A 27,654-nucleotide genomic window follows, 5' to 3' on the forward strand; every position below is an offset into this window, starting at 1 on the left:
AATCTGGTCACAGCTCCAAACAGAGGCATTTATAAAGTAATTTGGGGGGGTCAAGTCCACTAAACATAGACAAAGTTCTAAAACATGCAGTTATTTTTCACTTTTCAACTCCTTGAAAGAAAAACTTTTGATTCTTCTCGCAAAACATTGTTTAAAGCTTGGATTTCATTCTAATACTAGTTTTACGTGAGTGTGCAATGATGATGTTTGCTGTTAGGGTTAGAAAGAAGAACTGTTTAATTTTGTATACAGTGCAATTTTAAATATCTTTTCTGAGAAACAAAACTGAAATGAGAAAACGATGACAGTCTCAAGAACAGCCATTATCCTATTTTGGGCTTAATGGTACTCCCTCATATGGAGTGTGGGATGTTCACCTTTTTATCATGTAAGCCACAGAGACTAAGCTTGGTTTTCCTCGCTCCTCTTAAACACTGGCTGCTCTTAATGCCTTTTTGTCTTACAGGAAATGCCATCCTAATCTTTTAAAAGATCATTAAAACTAATGCATTTTAAAATAAGTCTTGATTTAATATGTGCAAAACATTTCACCAAAAACAAACTAAAAAGAAACCTCAGATGGCTCTACTTATGGAACTGCCAAAACAAGCAACAAGTGTAACATATACCTTACTCACACTTCTAAGTTAAAGTAAGTGAAGCCCTATACTACCACTATCCAGCATGCAATGGTTAGTCTCATTGAAAACTAGACTGGAAACTCTGCACTGTTTTATAGATTGCAGTTTGTAGAGTGTGGCTCCATAAGTTTGTGAAGACATAAGCTGAGAGACAGTTCTACTACAAGAACAACCTTCCTCTGTTCTGCAAATGATATATTTGCAAACAATCGCTTTGATTCTGAGTGGCTGTTCATTTCTTTCTAGTCCTCAACAATCAGGCCAAAAAACTCCCTCACTGAGTTCACAATGGAACAGAGCTTTGCAAAATTAATCTCATCTCCTGTAAACAATACTTTGCGTGTGAAAAAGAGTTGGCTTTATTACTTAGATATTTGCCATTCATTCTCATGCCTCAAAAGTTTTTCTTCTGTCCAGAGAACCAGAATGTCACATAATTTAGGTAACCAATACACACAATGCAACAAATGGCAAAAATCAAGGAAGAACTCATGAAAAACAAAAAGGCTAAAAATTTTTTTGGCAAATGCTCAGAAGTAATCAAAGCTCTGAGAATAGAAGGATGTCACAGTCTCCTCAATATGTTTTTAACTAGCAATTTCACAAACTTCCTATGAGTTTGTTGGGGAGCGAATGGCACGAGGACATGGTTCATTGGTGGACTTGGAAGTGCTGGCTTAATGGTTGGACTTGATCTTAAAGGTCTTTTCCAACCTAAATGAGTCTATGGTTTCTAGGATTCTGTTCTATAGAAGTTGTAGGGTAAACAGACAAATATATACCATGGCCCCAGTTATTGCAGACAGAATTCTTTTTTGCACTCTCTTCTGTTGCCTTTGTTATATGAGCTATCCTAGCTACCAGAAAAAGGAGTTGACATTTAGCTGCAGAGATCTGTGACTAGGAACAGACAATAAATTAGATCTGAATGTAAGGACAACTGCATTGTATCAGACCAAAGGACCATCTAGTCCACTACTGTAGCCTTGGAAGCAGGCACAACACTTGAACAGAGAGCCCAGTATACAGTAGATCGTACCCTGGAGACAAATGGAGTTAAATGAAGGACTCACTGAAGCCTGTGAAAATTTTACTCTAATAAATAGAGAAAATTTCAGAACTTACAATATCTTGTCCATGTTAAAATTAGCATGTATTGAAATTAGGTTAGTTAGTGGTTAAGAGTTTATATAGGAAAAGGGAAAGGCTCAGTCACTAATTTTCATGTTGTCTTGGTGCATATAAGCTAAGAATTTAAACTGACATCCTTAGAAAATATCCAGCAATATATTTACAGAAATCTTAAGGATTTCTCAGGCTTCCACAGGCTTTAAAGCTGAAGTTGTGTTTATTGCAAAAGCTGGGTTAAAAAATAAAATTACTACCTAAACTCACATTCTCTTGAACACTTCTGTTAATAATTCGTCTTTCAAAAAAGTAGCTACACTAACATATTTTGAAGTTAACTTTTTTGTAATGATCTTTTTATCATGAAACACCTGAACTAATGAAAAAAACAAAATTACCTGTTCAGTGATTATTCTTAGCTTTAGTCATAACAATAGTGTGTAAAGCTATGCTCATGTATGCAGGTCAATCACATGTGGATTTGCTGAATTTGGTCTTTCACAAAAAATACATGTATGTGTACACACACACACATACATATGGAAAATTTATATATACATAAGGAGAGATTTCAGTTTGTTCTGGTGATTCAGCATTTCTGTCTTTATTGCTTAAAACTAAATATAATTATCTGCAGTACATGAACTTGCTATTAAGTAATTTGCTATGGTGAATAGCTGTCAATATTTCTTTCAGTAAGTCTAGACAGAGTTTTCTAGAGAGTCAAAACCAGATCAATTTAGGTCTTGCAAGCATCAGCTAAATGTACAGAAATTTGAAGGTAATTTTGTAGGTTTAAGTCTTTCACTTTGTGACTCAACGCAACTAAGGTAGATCCTGTTTCTTACATGCATTAATAATTGAAGATACAATTGCTAATTAAATACAATTTATTTTTAAAACTTAATACTTCAAAAAGCCAAGTGTCCTATAAACAAAAGCTCTCATGGATCTGATTAGACCTTCGGAACCCTCCACCATTTTCTAAAGTCATTCCATGAAAGTAAAATATATAACTCCAGAGAGATGCTGAGCAGTTAGAGCTTGTGTTGATTTTAATGCCTCAGAGGCACTGCACATGCTTTTGGTTTTACAAGTTGGTGCAGTGGAACCACCTTGAGCAAATTCTTGAAGACAAATAGGTTTGTAATAAAGAGAAGAAAACATTCAGTTTATATATATATGTGTGTGTGTGTGTGTGTGTATGTATATATATCCCTTCCAGTCTCTATAATCTGATGGTCAGAAATGACTGTTTCATCTGAGTTTCACTCAGAAAATCAAAGTCTGAACAAAGGTAGCTAAATGCAAAATATTTTCTACTCAAGTAAAGGGACCTGAGCTCAGCTTCCAAACCACTTAGGTGTACAAATGTGTAGTTAGCTAACCAAGTTTGAAATTATCTATAAAACCTGGAGTATTTTTGATTAAATGAATAGGAGTTTCGGTCGAAAAGATATCTGAAAATGAAGCTGTTCTCTAAGTTCAAGCAACCAGTGTGCTGTGAGATGATCACATTTTCATAACACTGTAAAGAAGGTGCAATAACAAAGTAGTGAAGATGGCCTATACAACCAACTCTTTAAACTAAGATAAAAAGACACACATAAGATGCAAATAGAAATCATAAATAAATAAAAGATCAAATTCCTATAACCAGGGACTATAAATACAACTTTTTTAATATACTACCTACTTTGAAGTTTGTAGTGTGTAGCAGTTTTCATTGTCCTACTTGAGATGCCATATAGAAGCCTGATTTTCAGACCACAAAGCTCAGTTATTTTCTGACAATCATAACACCTTGAGATCACAACATTTATTTTCAAAAAACACAGACACATTTATTGGAACAACGGGGAAATGTTTGTGTCATTTCATGTTATATATTTGTTGTCACTGCCATAGATTAGTCAAAAAAAAAAAAAAGAAAATACTTCTTTAAGGTAATGTTTTGTAACAGTCTGTTTCTTTTCAGTGAATCATATTGATGCTCCCAAAAGAAATGGCAACCTTAATTCTGCAAAGTGTTGTTCGTGGCTACAGAGTGGGCGTCACTATGCAGAAATAACAGTAGTAAAGCAATAACCACAGCAGTTAGTCCCTTTCCCAAAGAACTGAGTGGTAGTTAAAAAAATCTCCCTATATTTAGGATACTTTTTCTTCTGATAAAGGCTTTTACTACTTTTTTTCATTCATTTTCAAAACGCAGCACAAATGGAGCTAATACAAAGTAAGCTGTCACAGAAAGAAAAACAGGTATTCTATAGAGAGATGACAGAAAAGATAATTTTTTAGAAAGGGACATAGGAATTTAATTACTCACTTTCCATTAAAATTAATGTAAGAGGTGTCACTACTTCCACAGAAAAGTGAAAATTTATGCTGTTGTAAAGAACATTTTATGTCTCCCAGATGAACATCAAATTTTAACAATATAAATATATCATCACATTACCTGGGACAGAATAACTGAAGACCTCAGTATAGGTTCTGATCTCTGTGCTGGGGAGCAGCAGGGATCTCGGGGTCCTGGCGCACAAGCTGACAGGGGTCAGCAGGGCACTGCTGCAGCAACAAAGGCACATTGGATCCTGGGCTGCCTCTGCAGGGGCACCTTTAGCAGTGATGGAGGCATATCATCACACTCTACTCAGCCTCTGTCAGGCTGCACTGGAGCTCTGTGTCCGGTGTCAGCCCCCACTGTTCCAGAAAGACACAGACAGACTGGAGAGTGTCCAAAGGAAAGACACGAAGGTCATCATGGGGCTGGAGAACCTGCCCTATGAGAGAAGGCTGAAGGAGTTAGGAATTTTCTCCCCGGAGAAGAGATTTCCAAGAGGGGAAACTCATCACAGTATTCCAGTACTTAAAAGGCAGCTACCAACTGGACAGAGGATCTCAGAGGCCACAAGGAGATGACAAGGGGCAAAAGGTACAATTTGTACCAGGAGACATTTCATCTCAACAATAGAAAGAAATTTTTTACAGTGAGAATGATCAATCACTGGAACAATCTCTCCAGGAATGTGGTGGACTCCCCAACACTGGAAGTGTTCAAGCTGCAATTGGACAAGGTGCTCAATAATGTCATATAGTCTTCCTCTCCCAATCTTCTGAGATCCTTTCCAGCCTTAAAAGGTTGTTCTATAACTCTATGAGTTTCCAGAAACTTTATTTTAATCAGTTCTTGGCATTTTAGAAATTAAAATGATGGTGAAGGCTTTAACCAGTATTAGAATATTTGGCTAAATGTCAAGAATTACCTTGCTCACTCTAGGAAAGCTATATCCCAGCAAGAAATTAGCCAGGGCCCTTTGTTTTATGGTGTGGAGATTTTGCAGTAAGGAAAAATGGGATCTCAGAAATACATCTCTTCCTATTTCCCTCTTCAGGGTTGATTCTTTTTTCCTGGAACAAAGCTCCAAAGCTAGACTAAAATCAGATCTTCCTTCAGGATAATCATCACTTGGACCCCTCCAAGTTCTGCCAGGTGGTAGAAATTCCTGCACATCCTAATCCACTTTCCCCTTTCTTTTTATTGACACAATCAAATAGGTCACATACTAGGACTGAACATCCTCATATTATTTGTGCCTTGTTTTCCCTTCTTCTCCATTCAAAACTAATGCTTTTGCCTCTCTTCTCATTTATTTTTAAAATGTTAAAGCAAAACCAAAATTCAGTAGAAATATGGAGCTTGTTTTGTTAAAAAAAGAATTTGAGATTATTCAATACAAAGTCCCTGAAGATGATTATTTACATTGACTTACTTTTATCCTAGTCTAGACTTAAGGGAGATATTTGAACAGAAAAGGCTGTTGCAAATTCCTCTGAAATATTGGCATTTTTTCCAAAATACTCTATGTCTCATATGAAAGGAAGTTGAAATACCATTAAACATTCGGTTTATGGATTTATTTATGACAGGAAATGCATTCTTCCTTAGGGAACTAAACTATTCTGAAACAGTTGAACAATGTTGCTTGAACTTGTCAGCTTCAAACAGAAGGCCAAGTATAATCCTCCAGCATCCACCCCCCATCTGAACTGTTCACTCAAATATAGCACAGTGTAATGACTCACTGTTTAGCTCAGAATAATGACAACAGTTATGTGATAAAGATTTTTAACTGGTGCTTACAACTGCAGACTTTGACTTTTCTCCTAAGAAGTGTGCACGCTGGACTGAATGGAGGAAGCAAAGTAGAGAACTGCCATTGACAACTACACTTTCTTCTTAACCTTGCACAGTAGATGCTGGCAGCTGCTTCCAAAAATCCCATAACTGTGTATGTCAGAGTATTGAGCAAGATCTGCATAAAGGTTACCATGTCTACAGGATTACCCAGTGGGGCTGCAAAAGATGCTGATTTCAATGAGGCAACTCATAGGCAGCTCCTCTGGGACTCTATGCAAGGCCCTGCTTGCAATCAAGGGTCAGGACTACTGAGGTGCTCTTCCTTGCAGCATGAAAAAACTTTGCGTCAAGCGGGCTCTTTCCTCCAGTGAGCATAATCCTCCCAGCAAAATTATATTAAAGGGACAAGAGAACTAATAGGTCATGGAGAGGAGAACTTTGTCCTTTAAATGTGTAACAGAAGTCATGAAGTATAAAACAGAGCCCAGCTTCATTTTTTTTGACTTTTTTTTTTTTTTAATTTCCAGTTGCACTTTATGCAAAACTATTCATGCAGTAGCAGACTAGGGAGAATAGAGGAAGAGTAGATGGGATGAGGCCCTTTCTTGAATCTTTTTCTCCAGTCTGCATCCCAGTGAAAGAAGAAGGAGCTATGATACCTAGCCCATGTGGAGGGTCAGATGAAAGGAGGAGGTAGATTTCCCCTATTCGCTGCCAAAACCTGCAATTTATGGTACACTCTGACTCCAGAGAAAGTAAACCATTTGGATTAGGGGACTTCACTGTTTGGACCCTTCAAAGAGAGATAGAAATTTGATATTATGATGTAAAGGTGCTTCAGAAACAAAAATATTGTCCAGTTTAAAAAAGAAAATGTACATAATTGAGATTACAATAGTAAATAAATACCACTAGCACTGAACGGAAGAGGCTTTCTTATTTTCAAGCAGTCAGAACAAAAAGCAGCTGCAGACAGCTTGGTCACAGTACAGGGCAGCAGCTTCCTGACAGCATTTCAGCAGCTGGAAACACAGTCCCTGAGGTAGCAGCCACCTCTGCAGCTGCAAAGGGCATGGCATTTTCATCTCTACACCTCCCTCAGAGGCCTCTGGGATCACCTGTGCATATTAACCCAGTAAGGTAGCAGTTCAAGCCCAGCAGCATTTTCTGGTCAAGCTTAAGTCGTGATACTGCATGAAAGCCAATAAAGCACTATTTTTATGCATAGTCTGTGCTTGTTTCTTAGTGTATTGCTGCTTATCTTCCTTGAGTCCTTGTAGGTTTGTGTATTATATCACCTTTTTAGTTTTTGTGTAATGTTTTTCATCTCTTCTCCACCTCAGGAGATAATAAACAATAGCCTTGTAGTCAATAGTTGAAACCTGTCTTTTTAATTTTTATATGACAGGAAGACATACTGATGGAAGAAGAGAACATATATTTAGGACTTAGAAGAAATAAAATTTCAGCACTCAGCTACCCTGGATTCCCTAGGCTAATTCTTTAAATATTCATGAATAATTTCAAATTATATGGTTTTATTTCTCTATTACATATAAACAGATAACATCATTGTATATGCTGCAATTCTAGCTTTAGATTTTTGTCCATTGTTCCTTTTGTAAAGATGCAACAATGTCAACCTTCTGAAACTCCTGTATACACCATAGATTAATTATTTATTCACCTCATGGGTTGCGTTTCTGTTGTTATTATTGCTTACTTTCTGTCTGAATAAAGAATCAATGACAATAATAACAACAGAAAATTTCAGCTTTAGCATCAAAGTCCTCCACTGACTGTAAAAGTCAAAGCCAGGATGTGGCAGCTGCACAGTGTCCCAACACCAGCCCAGAGGCAAAACAGTATCATAGGATACCTTCCATCCTAGATAACCAAGATCCCAGGGGTTTTTTTCTTCATGAAAAACACAACTTAAATACTTTACTATGTTTGTCTTTTTTTTCCCCTCCCCCAGGTCATTGTCCTAGTAACTACCAGTATTTAGCATTCTGAAGCAAGTTTTGATCAGAAATTTACCAAAATCTGGTAAATTTGCCTGATGATTTGTTTTTCAGCATTCAATATTCTCAGCCAAAAAGTGTTTTCTATGGAAAATTCCCCAACCAGCTCTACTACTAGCCAGACATCTGGAGTATTAGTTGGAGGCGTTTGTGCCTGGAATGACTGCTGAACCGTGGGAGATGTCACACCATGACCTTAAATTTAACCCCACAATGCAGCTGCACATCCTGTGGCCACAAATCCCCTGCAGGGATCTAAACCTTGAAATCCTTGCTGTTTTTCCCTGTGCATTTCCTTATAGCACCTGGAGAAGAAAATAAAAGTGTCTGTTCACTGTGAGGCACCAGTACAAAGTTATGAGCTAGGTGAAGCCATCAAAGGAAGTTTTTGTCTCCCTTAAGGAACAGGAAATATGATTAAATTACAGAGGCGTTTCTATACTTAGACAAATCTAAATACTGTGAGTCACCAAAAGTTGTGAACTAATAAACAGTGGAAAAGTTCATAAGGTGTCCTGGGTAACTACCCCAGTTTCTACAAGTATGCTTTATCTCTGCCACAGAGACAGGGATAGATAAAATGGTGCTTGTGCTTCCTACTTGCCAGAAAGTGAATGTAAAAGAACATAAATGGCCATCCTCACGTTATTAATTAGCTCTCTGCTCATCTTGTAGGTCTCTTTCTTCCAGCAATAAGAAAAAGAGTATCTTCACAGCCTTCTAGTTTACTCAAGTTAGGCTTACATTGGGTTGCCAATCCTGATATCATCCCTCTGCCTGGGCAGGCTGACCCTTATGTTATACAGGATCAATCCCTAGTAGCTTTGAAAATCTACTGCAGACTTTACCTAAGTACCTGAAATGTATGCCATACGAAAGAACAACCAACCTTTTGGGAAACTACCCTCTCCAGCAGAATAAAGATCAGTCTAATTTTTCAGATCAGATTCTTCCACAAAGCTGCTGCTGTGCACCCACTAGTCATGTAAAATCCCACTTAACCTTGTTACTGCAAGACACATGCAGCAACACTGTCCTACAGTGGGTGTAACATATAACTGGAGGTGACAAAGTCCCTTCAAAAGAAAATAAGTTGCAAATAATGGGTGTGGGTTTGTTTTCTTAAAGCAATTGGTGATTATTAAAATCAGACAACAGGAAGCACTTGAGTGAAGATGACTGGAGGGCTAAGGAAAGTGAATTTTCCCTTAGAGTAGCCTAAAATAATTGGTAATTTCCCACATGCCATGGACAGATGTATTTCAATCAGCTCCTCTCATTTTGCATTTCCAAAGGCACTGGGCCAAACTGAGGAAGTGCAATCATGAACTTTCTTTAAGTCCAGGGAACTGTCACCAGGGCTGACTTTGAGTCACCATGTCCCACCAGGCTCTCACGATAAAGTACCAGGCTTCCCTGAGGCATGTAGCTCTGAATGCTCCCCAAAGTTGTTGTGCTGTCCAAATGCTGGTAAACTCACAAAGCTAAGAACTCTTCCAAATCTCTTAATGGAGACGTTTCTTCTGTGGAACTCTGATTTTTTCTTTTAACACAAGAATATTTCCAATTTGAAGTTATGCAGCCTGAAATAGGATATCATATACCTTCTAGAGACTGATGCAGGCATTAGGCACGAGGCAAAGTTGCTAGGAGACCACAGATGAAGCAAGGAGGATTGCAGTAACACAGCAGCTTTTCACACAGGGCTGATGAGAATGCCTGCATCAGCAGTCAGCCTTTTACAACTTAAAGCAAACCAGACAACCTTTTACTGCTTACATAAACATGTACATTTGGTGAGGACCACTGAATTGTTATAAAACTAGCATGCCACAATCTGAATAAAAAGCAAGACAATAAACACTGAAAGGGATTACACAAACAACACTCACTACTCTCCCTCATTGTTTTTAGGAACAGCCCCTTCTCTTAGAAAATAAAAATCCCATATATACCAGCAAATGTTGGCACTTTCTACTTGTGTTCTGGACCCAAGTGACATATTAATGGAATGCAAAGGGGAACACTTAATGACCCAGCAGAAGAGTACACTAAAATTCATTGCCAATTTCTATGTTATTTAGAAAAGTGTATCACTCTCACTGTGGCCATGAGCCATTACAATCCACACAGCCCTTTTGACTCTTCTGTGCCCTTACTTATAAGGCAGAGTTCATTCTAATTAAGATTTACTACCTGGCAAGCAGAGATTAGAGATTTTATCAGAGTCAGGCTTTCATTGTTGCAGTCCTCGTCATCACAGGTATTTAAATAGACAACATAAACCAAAACTAATGCAGTTGTAATGGCTACAAAGTCCCACAGCATAAACAGGTTACACTAAAGGCTCTATTTTTAAAGCATTATTTGTCACCTATATACAGAGAGTTGAAGCACAGAAAGTCTGGATCACATCTAAAATTCAAAAGGAAAGCCTACGACCGAACAAAGTTGTAAATCTGTGTTTCAGTCCAGCTCCTTTCAGTGGGATCATGTATCCTGTAAGGTATTAACCTGTTCACCGTTTAGGTAGGACTTACCTGACAAATACTAATTCATATATTTCATTATAAAGTAGACATTGAAAGCATGACAGACTAGAATAGCTTTACTCTCTTAAAGAGGGAGCTACAGTAAAAAATTTAGCTGTACTTGTTCACACTGTCAATGCCTGAAATTAGATTATGTTAATCCCACTCTTCACATGAAATGGTCCTTCTCCTATGGTGTTTCATCTTTCTCTAGGTGATAAATGAAGACTGAGCACTATCAGCTCTCGAGTTGATAGTGCTGATATCAGACTACACTGTTTGAGCACAGATTACAAATCAAATATTAAAATAGCTTTGGAAACACACATCTGAAAGCTGGAAGCTCCAAGTGTGTCAAGCACTGTATTGTGATAATAAAGAAACAACTGAGTCGAGGACCACACTACGTAATGCAAATACAAGGTCCCATCTACGTCACCTGAGAATAAATTAACTGAATTCAAGACAGTATCAGCTAGAAATTTTCTGCACTACTCTATTCGATTATTTCATGAACTAGTCATTAGCAAGTGAAAAAAAGGAAAGATGAGGATAAGTATTTGCTTCAGTTTGTGATTACAGTATTTACAGGCCTATCTCTCCTGTTACTGTATCATAAATCGTTTGAAAGACACATGACATTTTTCTGCTGTAGCAAAACATTTTAAAATGTGTTTTGAATTACTGTGATAGGGCCCAATTTTTATGTTTTAGATAGGAATACCTGTACACAACAAATATAAATAATTGTAGTTAATTTCAGCAGCTTTATGTTAATCGTTTATTTTTTCTCTGTGCGTTCCCAGTTCTGTATCTCTTCACAACCCTGATAGGACCACCTTCATACACCACAAAAATAAGCAAATAATATTCTCTTTGAAAATCTCATTAGTCAAAAATAGGTATGTTCTGCCAGAGCAGACCTTTTTAACAATTAAATTATCAGGCAAGATTTGAAGCATGACAAAAAGTGATCCCAGCAATAATATTCTATGGGTTTTAACACATCAAATGAGAACTGCATTGCAACTTTTCACTGAAGGTCAATGCCATAGAGAATTTTCCATACAGCACTACCTCTAGCTATTAAAATTCATGTAATTCCACTTAATCTAAAAAAAAAAAAAGTAGTAAGATACGAAGCATATTCTAAATTCAAGTAAAAATCACATGTAGGAGGTAATTTTAAACCAATATTTTCAGACTACCATCATAGAGCACTACATATAACTTGTTGTACAGAACCTATATCAAAGGAGTGCTTCCAGAGCAAAATGTTTTACTGAAAGGATAAAAACGCATATCCAATTCTACAGGCAGTGTCTGTGGCAAAAGTCCTTCTTTTGTACTAAGGCCTTAGCTCATTCTAAAATAGCAGCATTTTGCCTCAAGTAGAACTGAGTTTAAAAAGATCATACACATGCCTGAAGCCTTCTCCATCACCCACAGGGGAATAATCAGTCCATTTTCTGTTACCAATATTTCTTTCTTACAACACTGATAACAGGATTTGTGGGTGTTGCTATAATACAGTTTGCTCTCTCTTTCTCCAAAACAACAGTTTCTCACTACCCTTCAAATCACAGGCTTTTCACGCAGGTATGAGAAGTGCAGGGTCAGGGTCTCCATTCTGCTCATGCATTTCTGCTGCCTTCGGCTCTGCTGGGAGTGCTGAATGTCTGAGCGTGTGTCAGCTGCACACCATGGTGCTCTCATCAGCATGCTATGAGCCATGACTCAGAAGCAGGAGCATCATCTGGATATAAACCAGACCTGCTTCATAGGCCTAGTCACCATCCTGAGGTCCATCACTGTTTGCTGACCACACAAGCATTGCTCTGAAGGGCAGATTTTTCATAAAGTGTACATAACTTACAAAAAAGTTACTATTGTGATCAATATAATGAATACTTTCATATGATAACTGTGTACCCAGATAACAATCTTTATTTGATTATCTGCTAATGCACTTTATAGGTGAAAATCTTATCCTAAATTCCTTCCTATGTGATATGGCATTTTTTAATTCATTTATTTATTTTTTCATCCTAACTTTCTGAGACTTTGTCACTTAACATCCACTGCTATCACATGGATGAACATTTCAAGCACTACAAAAAATAAATACTTGCATTCTGGTGAATTCAGTCCTCAGATAACAACAAAATATATTCATCAAAGTAATTGAGAAATTAAATATATTCCATAAACCATAATCATAAAGGTAGACTTATCTGATCGAGTAACCATCAGTAACAGAACAGAACACTGTTGTTTATTCCTGAGATCAGGAGGTCCCTTATTTTTAGGAATTATGTTTTGAAAAATTGTCTCAGTGATGCACTTGTCTCTTTCAAAATGGCTTCTAGACTATCCTGAAGAATAAAGTCAGAATTTAGTCACAGCAACTCATGAAAGCTGTCAAAGTTATTAAGCATTGGGCATGAGGAAAACTGGCCTCTGATTTCAAGTTCTTTTCAAATATCCAAATACTGATGTAGGTTTTTCAGTATAACAAAATAAAAGATGCATTAGGATTCTTTATCCAACACACTTGTCAAGGACTCAGAAAATGTGACTTGTACTCGTTAATATGAATCACAGATAAAAATTAAGGTCAAAATATAGTCAAAACCCTGCATTTGTTTTGCCATCTGTAGCAACAGGACCGTCTCAAAGTAACCACATTATAGTACAATATAGTTCACTGTTTATAAGTCAGGCCACTTATAAATATCTTATAGACCACATTGTTTACTGTGATTTTAATATAAATTAATATTTCAGTATTTTAATGACAAGGCTTAATTGTAAAGCATGTCGTGCAGTAAGTATCCTATTAATGGCTCTGAACTGAGTCCATAATAACTTTTACAGATACTTAGGGGTTTCTTAAACTTCAGGTAAGTCCAACTTCTGACTTCGCGCAGGGCAACCTAAAAGTTAAACCATGTATTTAAGAGCATTGTCCAAACTCTTGAACGTATATGGGCTTGGGACCACGACCACTTTCCTGGGGAGTTTGTTCAAATGCTTGACCACATTTTCCTTATATCCAATCTGAACTTCCCCTGACACCGCTTTAAGACATTTTTATGCATGTGCAGCATTCGATGTAATGGGAATCTGTGACACAACAGACCCCTTCATGGTTTTTAAAGTGAAAAACTGTCAGCTAACAAAAATAGGGATCACTCTGGCCAATTTAACGTTGGCCAGAAGGTAAAAGTCACATGAACTGAATTTAGAAATAACGTATATGTTTTTAACTGTTTTGATCATTGACATAGCCACTAGGAAAAACTATGCATTCTTTGCCATTTGTAGGAGGACTCATTTGACAGCGTGTAGAAGCTTACAGAGTAGACATCCATAGTTAGGCTAAGACCATAGATTTCCCTTACAGACAACAGAAAAAAATACACATTTTTAGGGTGTGATTCACCTCATCCTAGAGTAGACACCTGAACTATGACAAACTAAGTGGACTTCTCCAAAAGTCCTTATTTCAATAGTTTTACAGGGTAAATAACCATGTGAGAGGAATCCTTATCTTACTATATTTAAAATCAAATCCGAATGCCTCTGTGAAAGATAAGCCTTATTTTTAAACACAATTTCTAGGTTACATACAAAGGTAACAGCAACATTCTGCAATATTACCATTCCTCCTGTCCTGAAATCCCTTACATCTAAAACTGAAGACAGGATAACTGCTGACGAGTTTCTCAGTACCCCTACTTTCAGTTTAAGTATGATGAACTTATTTTTTTCTTCGGAATTCTAAAGGAGATTTACTACCACTATTTGAAAATATTTGGTTATTCCTAGCATTTTATTCTATGCAAGCATTTTTCCACTGCATTGTCTTTACAGATTCTCTTATACAGTCAGTGAAAACATGAGGAATTTTCTGAAAAATAAAGAGTGGTAATGAAAATGATCACAAAATGTGACTGTCAGAATAAAACACCTTCAAAATTTCCTTACAATTACAGGAATTACTCAAGAGAAAGTGAAAAGATAATCTGGAAGACCACTCTCCCAGCATGTGACAGTATAGCTAGCACATGTTAATCATCCATAGTTACTGGAAAAATAGAGAAATAAAATCAATCAATCAAGAAAATATATTTTAATAAGATTAAATTAATACCCATTCGAAATAATCTTTTATCAAAACTGAAAATGCTACATCTTCTGGTATCCTCAGAAAAAATTTGTCTTTTAATGCTTGCTCTGTGTTCAATGCTTTAAAACCATTTTTCTTCAAGATCCATAGTCCAACATATTTTTTCAGAAAGCTATTCTTTTGAATATGTGGACATTTTTCAACACTCAAATATTTTATTGTGACATTTTAAAAAATTCATAAGCATCATTAATACTTAAAAATATTTTATCCAGAACTCTATATCTATTTATTTGAATATCGTGTTGCCATATTTCATGGAATTGCTTAGTTTGGTTGCCTTGCATCCATACTTTCCTTTCTGGGTAGAACAAATCATTTGGATTAAATCTCTCTTGACTCACCATACACAAAGAGTTCAAGGAACATAGTTCAAGATATAACCTAACTAATAAATCAGGAAGATTTGGAACTCATAGGTATACAATTTTCTTGCTCAAGAAACATCTTAACAACACCTCTGAATACATTTTTTAAAAAAATGATCACTTTTTTTTTTTTCTGTCAAGTTTTAAACCTTCAAAACTGTCTTTCCATTTCACAGGGGGAAAAAAGGACACATTTTTGATGTAACCTTCATTTTAAACAGACTAAAGGAACTGCAGTTTACAAAGTTAATTTCAACCATGATATAAATCATCCTGTGGGAAGTCTGTCTGGCCTTCTCATCCAGCCACATATAGCTTTTGTGAAAGGCTTTAGACAGTGTTGAATACTGTTCTACATATACTCCCATAATACTCCCATTCTCTTTGAAAACAGAAGGTTTGTATTATGGGAAGAACAATTTAACCAAAAAGATGAGTGAATACACATAATAAAAACAACATATAACCTGACACTTGGAAAAGAAAGGCACATGTCTATCTCCATGGCTTTTCTTCCTTGCTACATCTCCATCTCTCCTACCTAAACATTACCAAGTCCAAACACCAGCAGCTACAAAGTTGGTATAGGATCAAAAGAAGCAGAACAGCAGTGGAACTTTAAAATGGTATAAAAGGACATCTGTTTTTCCTCCTCCTGCTACCTTCATACCAAACTTAGGGAAAGTAACTGGAGTAGCACAGGAAGGAAGCAAATTAACACTGAGAAAGAACAGATAGTCTACACATTCGTCTTTTATGCAGGTCTACAACTAAAGGAAAGAGGCATGTGGCCTCTCAAAGCTGCAGAACTTTCTGAGAGCCACTACACTACTGCTGAAGTTCAGATCAGGTGCTTACTCCTGAAGTGAATTTCTTTGTTGCCATTGCACGCTGTGCTTTGCTTGTAGCATGGGACAGTCCTGAATCATGGGAATCGTCTTCTTCTCACACGATACTGAATGGCAAGAAAGGCTCCAGGAATGCCCTTCAGCCACAAATAGGCATTCAACACATACAACAAGGCAACAGCTTGTCCGTGTGGTCTACTGTGCTTACTAAAATAGGGCATAGCTTACATGACTGTTGATGAGCACCAGTGAAATACATGTACACCAAAAAAGACTGTGACATATTGATGCAATTGTAAATTCTCCTAGCAATAAACAGGTTTCTACTGACAGAACACGATGTAATGAATCAGGTCCACGTATCACTGACTAGCTGAGAATAAAGAGCAAAGAGGTTACCTTAATAGGGCTTCCATCGGGAGTGAGAACCTCTTCTGAAAGCTCCATCATCTTCAATGCCATTAGGGCAATGGCTTTAGCATGACTAAGGCTTTTCTTATGGAGCCCTGCTGCAACACAGTATGCATCGCCTATTGTTTCCACCTGCAGCAATTAGACAAATCAAATGTTAAAGTATGATAATGAGAAGGGAACCCTACCATTAGGGTTGCAATCAAATAGCATTGCTTAAAACATGTGAGCAAAATATCCATAAATAAGCAATTAGACAATGGAGCATAATTACCTGAGTTTGCAAACAGGTGCAGTCAAAACCTGACTTACAATTGCATAGTGGTTTGTCACCATTATAACCAAAGAAGATAATCTAGACCTGTGTATATCATCAGCTGAGATACTACAACATTTTTCCATAGCAGTAACACAGAAAACTGCCTTTTCTTAAATGAGAGATTGCTTGCAGCTTTGTTTCACACTATCTTGGCTGAGCTTGCTGTTGGGTAAGAATAGTGCTACATAATTATAATTCATAATTAGTATTTGCTGTGCTAGAAAATTATATCAGAAAGATAATTAGAAAAAGCAAAACATCACCATAAAAAACACTGAAGAGTATATAACTTCTCATTAGTGGGTAGCTCTTCCTGCTGTAGGGATAATTTACAAATAGATGCTATTGCTACAGACTTTTGACTACACCTTTCTCTGTTATTTTCAAATAAAAATTGATGTCCCTCTTACTATACAGGCTATCTGACTCTGAATTCCCTACATGAAAGGCATGAAGTTAGCAGACTGATCCCTCTGGTCTCGTCAGACAGGCCTTACCTCTCTCTTATCCTTGATTTTCTTTAAAGAAAGCTGTCCCTCAGGAGGAAGCAGGAGCAGAATGAATTGCAGAAGCCCTCTGGCTCTGGATAAAGGCAACCTGAGAAATCTTGAGGCCCTCAAGCTTTATTGACAGCATTGTGTTGTGCAGTCTGCTTGCCCATACATCTGTAACATTCTCACGCACAGTCCATCAACACATGCCCAGCCAGACCTCAAGAATTAGTTTGGGTTTGCTACATAACTAATCTGGCTTTCAATTGAGGATAAAGAACTACGGTCTATACGTTCCTGGGTGCCTTCATGTTATACACAGATGATCAAGTGAACACAAGATTACTTTGGAAAGTAAATATGTATGAATTGTATAACTATTCTTTGTTCAAGGATGCTCTTCCTTGAGAAAAGGAAGCCTTTCAGTCATACATGTTTGAGGAAAAATATATCTTGCTGCTCAAGTTTATTTTTTTTTGTTTATTCCACTGACAAATATAGATTATGTATATAAATGTATCATAAACATAAAATTTAGACATAGTAATCAGATATTCTTCAGCCATGTCTTGATTTCTTACCCTCCTTTTCATAGAGCAACAAATGTTTCCTCCAATTCAGCTGTGGTTCCCTATGCATCAAATCCTGCTTGTGGTCTCACCCATTTCTGTTATACTAATCACCAAAAAGATTTATTTCTGCTTAAGTAAGTATGCGGTCATAATCATTGTAATTTTAGGTTGGCAAGAAAACTTGGAATATTAAACATTTTCTCTACATTCCACACCCGGTTTACGGGTACTGTATAAAGTGTATATGCTATATTTAGCTGAAGAGAAGATCATTGCTAAACTGTTTCTGATCACTTATGAGTAAGTGATCAGAGCTTGAAACCATCCAACTGTTGTGAGGATATAAAACTTCATTTTACAATATTGAAATAATAACGAACACCGGTTGCAATTATATCAGTTTCCTCCTTAAGAGCTTGAGAGTGAAAAAAAAAAAGCAGAAATAAGCAGCAGGTAACGGTTTATGTAACTGTAGTTTAATGCTCTTTGCCTTCCTCACTTAACTTTTCTTTGAGAAAAATAACTTTCCTGGTTTGAGTGTGTTGGTTTGGGGTTTTTTAGCTGCACTGAAGAGTGATATTTTCCATCTTCACCTGCTTCTCCTTTTGCCTGTTGCCTATGCATGTTTCCGCTCTCCTACCCAAATACAGACATATTGTTCTAGGTGCATGCAATGTGTACTGAGTAGTAAGTTAACACTTTTCAAAATACAAGTTTGTAAAAAAACTATCTAGAATTTTTAGATATTTAGATATATTTTACAACAAAATCTGTGCTTCTTTCTCTGATAATAATATTATTTGCACCCTCATCAGCATACAGTTGACTAAAATGGGGGGAACAGTCAATTTGCTCCAGGGCAGGGCTGCCATCCTGAGGGACATGGAGAGGCAGGATGAGTTGGAAGCTCATGAAATTCAATAAGGACATGTGCAAAGTCCTGTCCATGGGAAAGAATTTCTCTGGAACTGATACAGCCAACTTCCTGAGGGGCAGCTCTTTGGGAAAGATCCTGGGGGTCCTGGTGGGCAGCAAATGGCACATGGGTCAGCAATGAGTCTTGGGAACAAAGATACCCAATGATAGCCTGGGCTGTAGAAAAAGACATCAGGGGAAGGGCTTATCATCCCCTACTCAACACTCATTAGACTTAGATACCACACACAGTTTCGGGCCCCTCAGTACAAGACAGAGATTGATAAACTGGATCCAGCTCAGAAGGGGCCAGCAAGACAGTGGCAGCTAGAGCACCTGAGAGAAGAGTTTGGGAGAGCTGAGCTTGTCCAGCCTGGAGCAGAGATGGTTTCAGGGCACGGGAGGAGATTGAGGCGGGCTCTTCACAGTGGTGAAGGGTGAGAGAGCAAGAGAAAAAAATGACATCACCATTCTTATGGATTAGGAAAGAGGGAAATCTGAGAAACTTACTGACAACAAGGTCTTACTCAGATAAAAAAGAATTTTGCAAGTTTTTTAAAGCAATCAAACAGATCTACAGACAGTAAGGATTTTCATAGATGCTTCAGCAAACACAGTGATAAAGAACATAACCCTTGTGTTTTACCATGTAGTCTCATAATAAAAATGCTAGAAAGTAGACTGCTGTGTGTACCTGACACTTCATAAGTAGCTCACAGGGCTTCTTGTGCTTCTTCAAGTACCCACATTCAATACTATAAAACATGGACCATTATAATGCACTAGTTATGGCAGTTTCTGCTGTAACCCAAGATTTAACTATATGGTATGCCTTGTTCTCCAAGGAAATGGTTTCTTAAAGAAAAAAGACAGAGTAAGTTCTATATGTACTCCTCAGCCTAGACTTAACAGAGCACATCTTAGCTTCCTGCACACCCAGGCTGTATTTCCATGGGAGCATTAAATATATAAGGAGATGGTTTCTTAAGTCTCATCCCAGCACAAATTCAAGATTCAGGATGGGAATGGACCTTGAACTGGAAGGTATCAGGTACTACAGTAAATACCTCTGCCTTCACAAAATTTTCATTATCCTGTTTATCCATGTTTCATTCCATCTCCAAGACTGAACTACATAGTACCTCAAAACTATATATTTCTTTTATGAAAGCTGAAAAGCCTTCACTCTAAAGGAATACAGCAAAATTCAGCCTTAAGATGAAATTCTTGCAAGTATAACTCTAAAGGAAACCTTTGAAGTTACTGGTATCTCTCAAAGGGCTTTTCTTTCATCCATTTTCTGCCCTACAACAAGTTGTACAGTAGGAAAATAAGAAAAAGGCCATGGTATATGGCAAAGTAATGCTTCAGACTTATTTGGGCTTCCTTATTTCTCTCCATGACTTCTAGTTCAGCAGCAAGCAGGATACTTTTTCAACTGATATATGACAAAGACTGAAGAAAATTGAGATTCTCTACATTTTATTTTTATTTTAGGGCAGCCATCTCAGCCCTCATCACAAGGAACAATTTATTTGATATCCATATTCTACTTCAAGATGTCATTGACATCTCCCACATTTAATTCTACCCAAATCACTCTCCAGATATATCACTGCATATCAGTAATAAGTTTACAACATTGTCATTCAGGATGGAACTCACATTATCCAGTGTCAGTCACACAAAAATGAAGCCTCCAATTTGATCTACTCATCTCTACATCTTCTATACTCCTTCTACAGTAACTAAAGAGAAAAATGAACTTCCAGAACATGATGTATTCCATCCTGAATTCTGGAAACCTCTTTTTTTTTCCCATTTATTACAGCAGGATGCTAATGTGTGTATCTTTGCTTAATTGCCTGTTTCCATGCCCAGACTGTCATTTGATTTGCAAGACCCCTCCCATGCAGTCATCAGCATGCTTTTTCTGAGAAATGGCTGAAAACCAGCAATGGCCACAGACTGCAAAGCCTTAGTTTGTGAAATTCTCAGAAGACTCTGGGTGAGCTCCATGCCTTTGAAAGTGCACCCCAGCGTGCATGTTCCTGCTCCCATAAAGTACACCAAAACAGGAGAAAGATTGCATGAGTGTGTTGACTGCTAGTGCTACGATACCATTTGTCAGCACAAGATCCTGTTAATCTCAAAAAGTCCTGGATCTTGGCATGCGTATTTTGGCACACAGGTCAGGGGATGTTATTAATCACTAAGCAGAGGGAGAGCTGACATGAAGTATTTTGTGCAGCTTACGGCAGAAAGACTTGAACAAGTCATTTAATCTAAAATACAGATTCTAAGGAAAGAAACAACTAATGAACACGACAGAGAGAAACCAGATAAGGTTATTTCCCTAAGAGATAAAGTGTGTGCGCTCTTTCTCTGCAAGTGGTGCAAGTGCAGTTCGGAAAAGCCTACTCTGAGCTTGGCTAAGTATACCTGATCCTGAAGTAGCTCTAGGTCTACTTTTCTGTCTCCATAGCTACTGTCCTTTTTAAAATTAACTAAAACCTATTTGTTTTCTTACTGTTGTGTGAATAGACATTAAGACTCAGTTTAGTCTACATTTTGAAACATTCTATATGTTTTTCCACTGCACAAATTTGTCAGAAAAGCTTTGAAACAGTTGAATTGTGTGACACTATGAAGCCTAATAACATCTGTCAGTTTAAAGCACTTAGGTCTGGGGCATTTTGCTGAAATTAATTCTACATGTGGGATACACTATTATTTATATATTTCCAAATTCTCTGGGATATTATAAAAAACTTCCTTATTTTGAGAGGATTTTAAAGTTTTCAAGATAGGATTTCAGAACACAACTGTCTCCAAATGGACCCAAGAATCTCCTTCAGTTTCTATTTAGTGTTTCACTCCCTTAGCTTCTGTCTCAACTTTTCAAAATTAACTCCTAAGCAATGAAACCTTGTGCTCAAGTTTCAAAGTAACTTTGCAATACTTTTATGACATGATATTCTGCTTTTGAAAACACTTCAGGAAAACTCTTTCCATGTGAACAGGAACAGATTCCAAGTGTCCACCTATGAAGTTCAGAAATCTGTTCATCTCGTAAAGCTCATTTTTTAAAAGAAATTACTTACTGTAAAAACCAAGCTCCTCTCCCAAAAGCCTAGTTATGAAATCATTGGTCTTACTGGGCTTGAGGACATCTTATTTAGTGGGTTTAATGATGCTCCATACTGGCAAGTTCAGGAGCATTTTGCAGGAAAAGCTGTTTGAACTCTTTCTATTGCATCTTCATCCTCATTATGGCCAGGTTTCGTGAACGAAGATTTGGGAAGAGCTCTACCCACATTTGTTGCAAGTGCGTTGGTGGCTACTTAGCAGTCTTAAGCACAGATCTTTCAGTATGTAATATATGTAGAAACTCTTTCATCTGCACTGTAATTCAGAGTGCTATTTTCTTTATGGAAGAAAAAAGAAATAGTACTTGCTGTGTAGAATTATTATCTAGTATTTTGAAAGATGGTGGGGTTTTTTCAGTAGTTAAAAGAGAGACATGCTTAAAGACTTGCAGTTTACATGACATCAGCATCAGATTTGCACACAACAATCATGGAATACAGAAGTCAGAGTGCATAAATGATTTCTCTCTTCTGTAGGCAAGTATGAATTTGCAAAAATCAGACTAAATATGTCTGTAAGAAAACATTAAAATAATCATGTATGACTTAAGACACATGTTTGAGTTTAATGTGACTGTCCTTCTCCAGACATAAGAGTGGTCTTAATTTGGTATAAGTATCCCCAGTATTTAAACTACTAGTGAACCGTAACACCTTCCTCAAGGTTACACAAGTTTTAATTTATTTGTCTTGAAATTCATATGTTGTCTAGATCCTATTAACTTAAGTATACTCCATATTCATTTAAATAATTTAAAAAATTAAAGTACAATTATGAATGTTATTTGCATGAATGAAAATGTTGCATCTTGGTATATGAAGGTCCACCCATATGCTGTCATGGCTGTACTATGTATACTTTAAATCTGGTACAATACCAGACTGTTTAAAAATGAAACAAGCCAAAGCTAATGGAAAGTGAAATTCATTTTCTTAGTCCCTCAGAAATACTAAAATTTAGAAGGCGGAAAAGCTTGACAAGAAAAAAAGGATTTAAGTATTAATGAAGGTATTTTACAAAACATAGATGCAGGGAGACCCATATGCTGTAACAGGGCATGTTCTTAGCCATGGTTCCTGTCTAGCTGCAGTGTGTAGGCTTGCTCCTGAATATGGAGCCAGGAAGATATCCTGCTCGGTCCTATTCTAGTTAAAGGTCAGCTTATGGTCAGGCCTAACACACAAACTGCGGATGTAGAAAACAATCCCAGGACCTGTAAGCTGGATGTAGATTCTAAAGCTTACAAACAAATGTGAGCTTTTCAGATGAAAGAAAAGTGAGATACAAAAAAAAAAAAAAAAAAAAAAAAAAAAGGAAATATATACAAGTATAGTATTGCTGAAGAAGAAATTATATATACAGAAACAGAAGTCCTACACTCTTTAGAGGATTCCTGGGTGATATATTGCAGGGAACATGCACAGATGTTTTAGTGCTTTGTGCAGGACTCTGTGTTTATAAGGCAAAGAATAACTCTTCTGGAGCCTGCATGTCTGTTTGCTTCATTTGCAGATCTCCCTAAAGACAAAAAGTGTAAATCCTTCACAAGGCTGGGGAAAAGTACATGCTTAAAGTAATGAAAAGTCTTAAAATATTCTTGGGTGGTGATACACCAGATCTGCAGGGAAAATCCATGGAACCCTTTTTTTCTCCTCCTTAGCCCAAAAAGACTTCTGAGTTCCCCAAAAAGTAGCTGCCCCAGCTTTGCCCTGACTTCATATTGGAGTAAGACACACCAGCGTGCCAGCAAGTCCACATACAGGCAGAGAGTTCAAGACAGGAAAAAGTCAGTGTCATAGCCTGTTCAAAGCAAGAAAAGGAAGAAGGTTCAGGAACCCTCTGTGGTGGGACCAAACAGAGCCATGTGCTGAAGGCAGCTCTACCAGGCTGGGTGGCACCATGGAGAGAGCAAGCTTCTGGGCAGTGGAAACTTTTTTCTATTACCCATTTTAATCTACTACACATTCAAAACTCACTGACTTTAATATATCAGGAAAAAGCAACACCTAGAACACTGGTAATTCCCAAAACTGCACTTATCCATTTTAAAGAAAAGGTATATCACAATATTTTATGTCTATCATATTGCTTACGTAAGAACACTACTATCGTTTTACATATCTTAATTGCATTTTCTGCATTTTGCAGATGCCTGAGCTGAAGTTTAGAAATTTGAAACCTTTTCAAAATGGCCACATAGTTGCACTGAATTTAAAAGGTTAAAATTGCAGAAGTGATGGAAAGAAGATAAAAATAGTGGCCATAGATTTTGCATTAAAACTTGGAGACTATGGTTTTTAACTTATGAAACATAAAGCCTGAAAAACTTCCAAATAATCTGAAGCTCATGACCCTGGTCATTGCAGTATTCTTTAGTCAATATAGTACCGACAGTAAGCTTGAGAACATATATATGAACATGTACATGTATCAGTTCACAAGAAGGGATAGTCATGGCACTGAGAATGTACTGGTATCTTCTGTAAAATGAATACAGATTTCTGTAACTTTAACGACGAGTACAAAAATGTAAAGTGATATTTTCAGAAAATCTGAGTTTAAAATCAGGTTCCTAAAAGCATTATATCACAACCTAAATATAAACAACATTTTTCAAAATTGGTGAGTATCAGCCTTGAATTGTAGGAGGCGTGTCCCAGGGGCAGGGAAGCCAAGGGACATGTGCAGGGACAGACAATCCCATTGGTTACAAGGTCACGTGGTTTTAGGGGATAAAAGGGAATGTGAGATTTAAATAAAGTCTCTTCGATTTCCACCTCAGCGAAGAGCGGACTACATTTCTTTATTATATAAAGACCCCCATGCTACACTGAATGATTGCAGAGCAGCCCAGACTTCCCATCCTTTTTTCAGTCTCAAGTCTTTACAATGAGCAAAAATTGAGGCTGTAGCCAGAGTTAGACATATAAAATCAGAAATGAAGATCTAACACACTAACTGTATCGTGTTGCCAGGAATAAAAGCTCAGGGAAGCTGGTAAAAGACTTGGAGGCATGTGTGTGGCACCCCTCAGAGAGGAGTGCCAATTTAGCCAAACAATGAAACCAAAAAAAAAGCAGAAATTCACACAACAAAATTGTGGATTCTAACTATAAAATCAATTGTAATTATATTGTCTTATTCAATAAATACTCAATAAACTTTCAATTAAAGTTTTGAAAACAAAGTAAAGAAATTCTGGCAGTTGACAATAGTTCATTGTCAAAAACACTTAGGACTCTGCTTAGACATGGAAAGTGGGACTTAGCACTTCACAGAAAGTGAAGTTTATTGTCTGGGAAAATCTGCAAATGTCTTCAAGGACAAATGCTGCTCTGTTCAGAGAAAGGACAAAGAGACTAACACCTACAGAATCAGGCCTGGTTCTGCTCTATTTGGCTTGACATTACCCAGCCAGCACGAAAAACCACACAGCCAGTGCACACACAGACAAAAACCCATCCACAGAACATGCTGCCTTTACTCTACACAGTAGTTAAAGGAAACTGAAGGGAAAAGAGCTGAGAAAGCAGGCCTACACAGGCCTACAAGAAAAAAATATTTTGAATGAACCAATGTCAAAGATATATTATGTGGAGGAGAAACAGAAGCTACAGGAATCCTAAACAGGGAAGATTTCAGTTTGCGAGGTTAAGTTTTAAATGCCATCAGACATGGCTGCAGCATATCTAAATAGCTTATTTGACAAATAGATGGTTTAACTGAAGCATCATTTCCCAGCACTTGGCTCATAAACAACAGGAACTCAGATACAGAAAAAAACAGGCGAAAACAGTCAGGTCACCCAGTACATATTTTACCCAAAGCAACAGCTTTCAAAATTTACTGAGAACTTTCTCCCATTACTTCTACTCCTTGAGTTCATGTTTCTACTTCCATGTCCACAGACACTAGCTTGCCAAGCCTCTGCGTCTGCACTGCTTTGACTTGCACTCCCTGCTTGACAGCATCTTTTTCTCCCATTCCTCAACTCCAAGCTGAATATAATTAGCTCTGATAGCAGCACCAATTTCCAAATGCATTACCAGGTCTCAGTTCTCTCACCTCTTCTCCCTTCTGTGATTACCATAAGAGTGTCCCTCTTGATCTTTTCATCAAGACTGTATGTCAGCAGATTCCTTCTGAAGTTTCACTCTCTAAAACACAGATTGTCACCCAGGCTCATAACACCACGCATCTCAATTACTGCAATGTTCTCCCTCAGCCTGAACAAATGTAATGTGTCCTGATTTGTATCCTTTCAAAATGCTGCTGTGAAATTCACTTTCTGAGTCCACCATCTGTATGTGTCACTCTTACCTGTGCATCCATCCATTGGACAACCTTTCCCTACCTCAGCAGTGATAGCTACTTACTTTCATTTACAAAAAATTTCAAAATCTAATTCATCATTCTTCTGCCTTCTCAAAGCATTTCTTAGTCTATATCCACCAGCTCATTTATTTGCCCTCTATGTCTGACTTGTTTAATGTGAGGATCTTTGTTCTTCTTTCTGTGTCATATTTCTCTATAAACATGTCTGGATGAACAGCATGAGACAATTGAAAGTATTGTATTCATTGTCTGAGTCCAAGATTAGAAGTACTAAGGTTCTGAATTCCAAATTCTGTAACAGTAAAGCTGGGTAAATAATTTACAGCACAGAATTTATTTAATGAATTTTGCTTAATTTTCTGTTTACAAAACAGTGAATTTGATATTCAGAAGTGCTCACCAAATAATCTTTGCAAATTATTCTTGCCATGCTGCTTAAAAACAAGCAAATTTAAAAATTGATCTCTTTTGATGTATATTTAGGTCACATAATAAATTTCTGTAGCCTAGTTACTCAAGTATATTTTTGAGGCAGGCTGTGAATACAAATAGTGGTGATTATGTATCTAAAATTCACCGCCTGACAATAATTTCTAAAATCATAGCTGTTGTGGTGGTGATCATTCCTAGTAATACACTTAGCTTTCAGAATTTCATCTGAAACAAATGGAAAAGATATAAACACACAAACTATTTTCATTTTAAAATGCAAATTTTTTTTCAAAATAATTACTTTATTTTAAGCCTGATTCTCTAAGGAAAAGAAAAAGAGTTCATTGCCTGAGTTTTGTCTTTCTGTACTACTCAATTGAGTCACTTTCACTTCATTTTTTACACAGTAGTTTTTTCAGACTTCTGGTTAAAAAAGAAAAACAACAAACTGAAAAGGATTTGGGGAGGAGAAAAAAAGTACATGCAGCCACAGTGAATGCTGCCTTGCTCATATGTGGGCTGTGGTGGGAAGCAGGGGAGGGTCAGGGGACATGGAGGAAATAAGGAAAATCCAGGATGAAAGGATCTGAGAAGGAACTGCCTATAACAGTGGAGAAATGGTTTTAGAGGTGTAAGCCATTCTTCCATAGAAAAACAGGTTTTATTGATACCTTTGCTCATAAACTTGCATGGCAGTCTCAACATGGGAGTGCTTATTCCTTTTTTTAAATGCATATATTTTATCTTGACTAACTCAGCAATGATCTTTTTTCACTGATCAGGACAGTATTTTCATACAGTAACTCATTCTGTCTGAAGTAGCACAAAACTAGGTGAAAGGCAGAAAGCCATGGTCTAAACGATATAATATTCATGACCTTCCATAAATATTCCTTCTTGTTGTTCTCACAGGATTCAACCAACCTTCCTTGCAGTCTGGTCATAGAGTTTTGCATACTGTATATCCTATTCCCTTGCAACCATAGTTTTCAACAAAGAATGTTCTGAATATCTCAGAACAGCTAAAATTAATCACCTGGGAACACACTGACTATGTGAAGCATGTGAACACATAGCATGTGAAGCAGGGTCACTCCTGACTGTGGGTGAGAGGTTCTATGAGTCCTGTTCTCAGAGCTGGGTCATAGTCCAGTGC

At 37.2% G+C, this 27,654-nt stretch overlaps 1 protein-coding gene across 1 annotated transcript in view; it reads right to left on the reverse strand.

Annotated features, from left to right (window-relative positions):
- Positions 1 to 27,654, reverse strand: part of GUCY1A2 (guanylate cyclase 1 soluble subunit alpha 2) — a 150,015-nt gene that overhangs the window by 43,835 nt on the left and 78,526 nt on the right. Inside the window, exon 6 of the mRNA XM_064645213.1 lies at positions 16,273 to 16,416. Coding sequence (XP_064501283.1) covers positions 16,273 to 16,416 — 144 coding nt within the window. The remainder of the gene's footprint in view (positions 1 to 16,272; positions 16,417 to 27,654) is intronic.

This window comes from Pseudopipra pipra, chromosome 2 (genome assembly GCF_036250125.1).
Source record: "Pseudopipra pipra isolate bDixPip1 chromosome 2, bDixPip1.hap1, whole genome shotgun sequence".
In the NCBI taxonomy this organism is placed as follows: domain Eukaryota; kingdom Metazoa; phylum Chordata; class Aves; order Passeriformes; family Pipridae; genus Pseudopipra; species Pseudopipra pipra.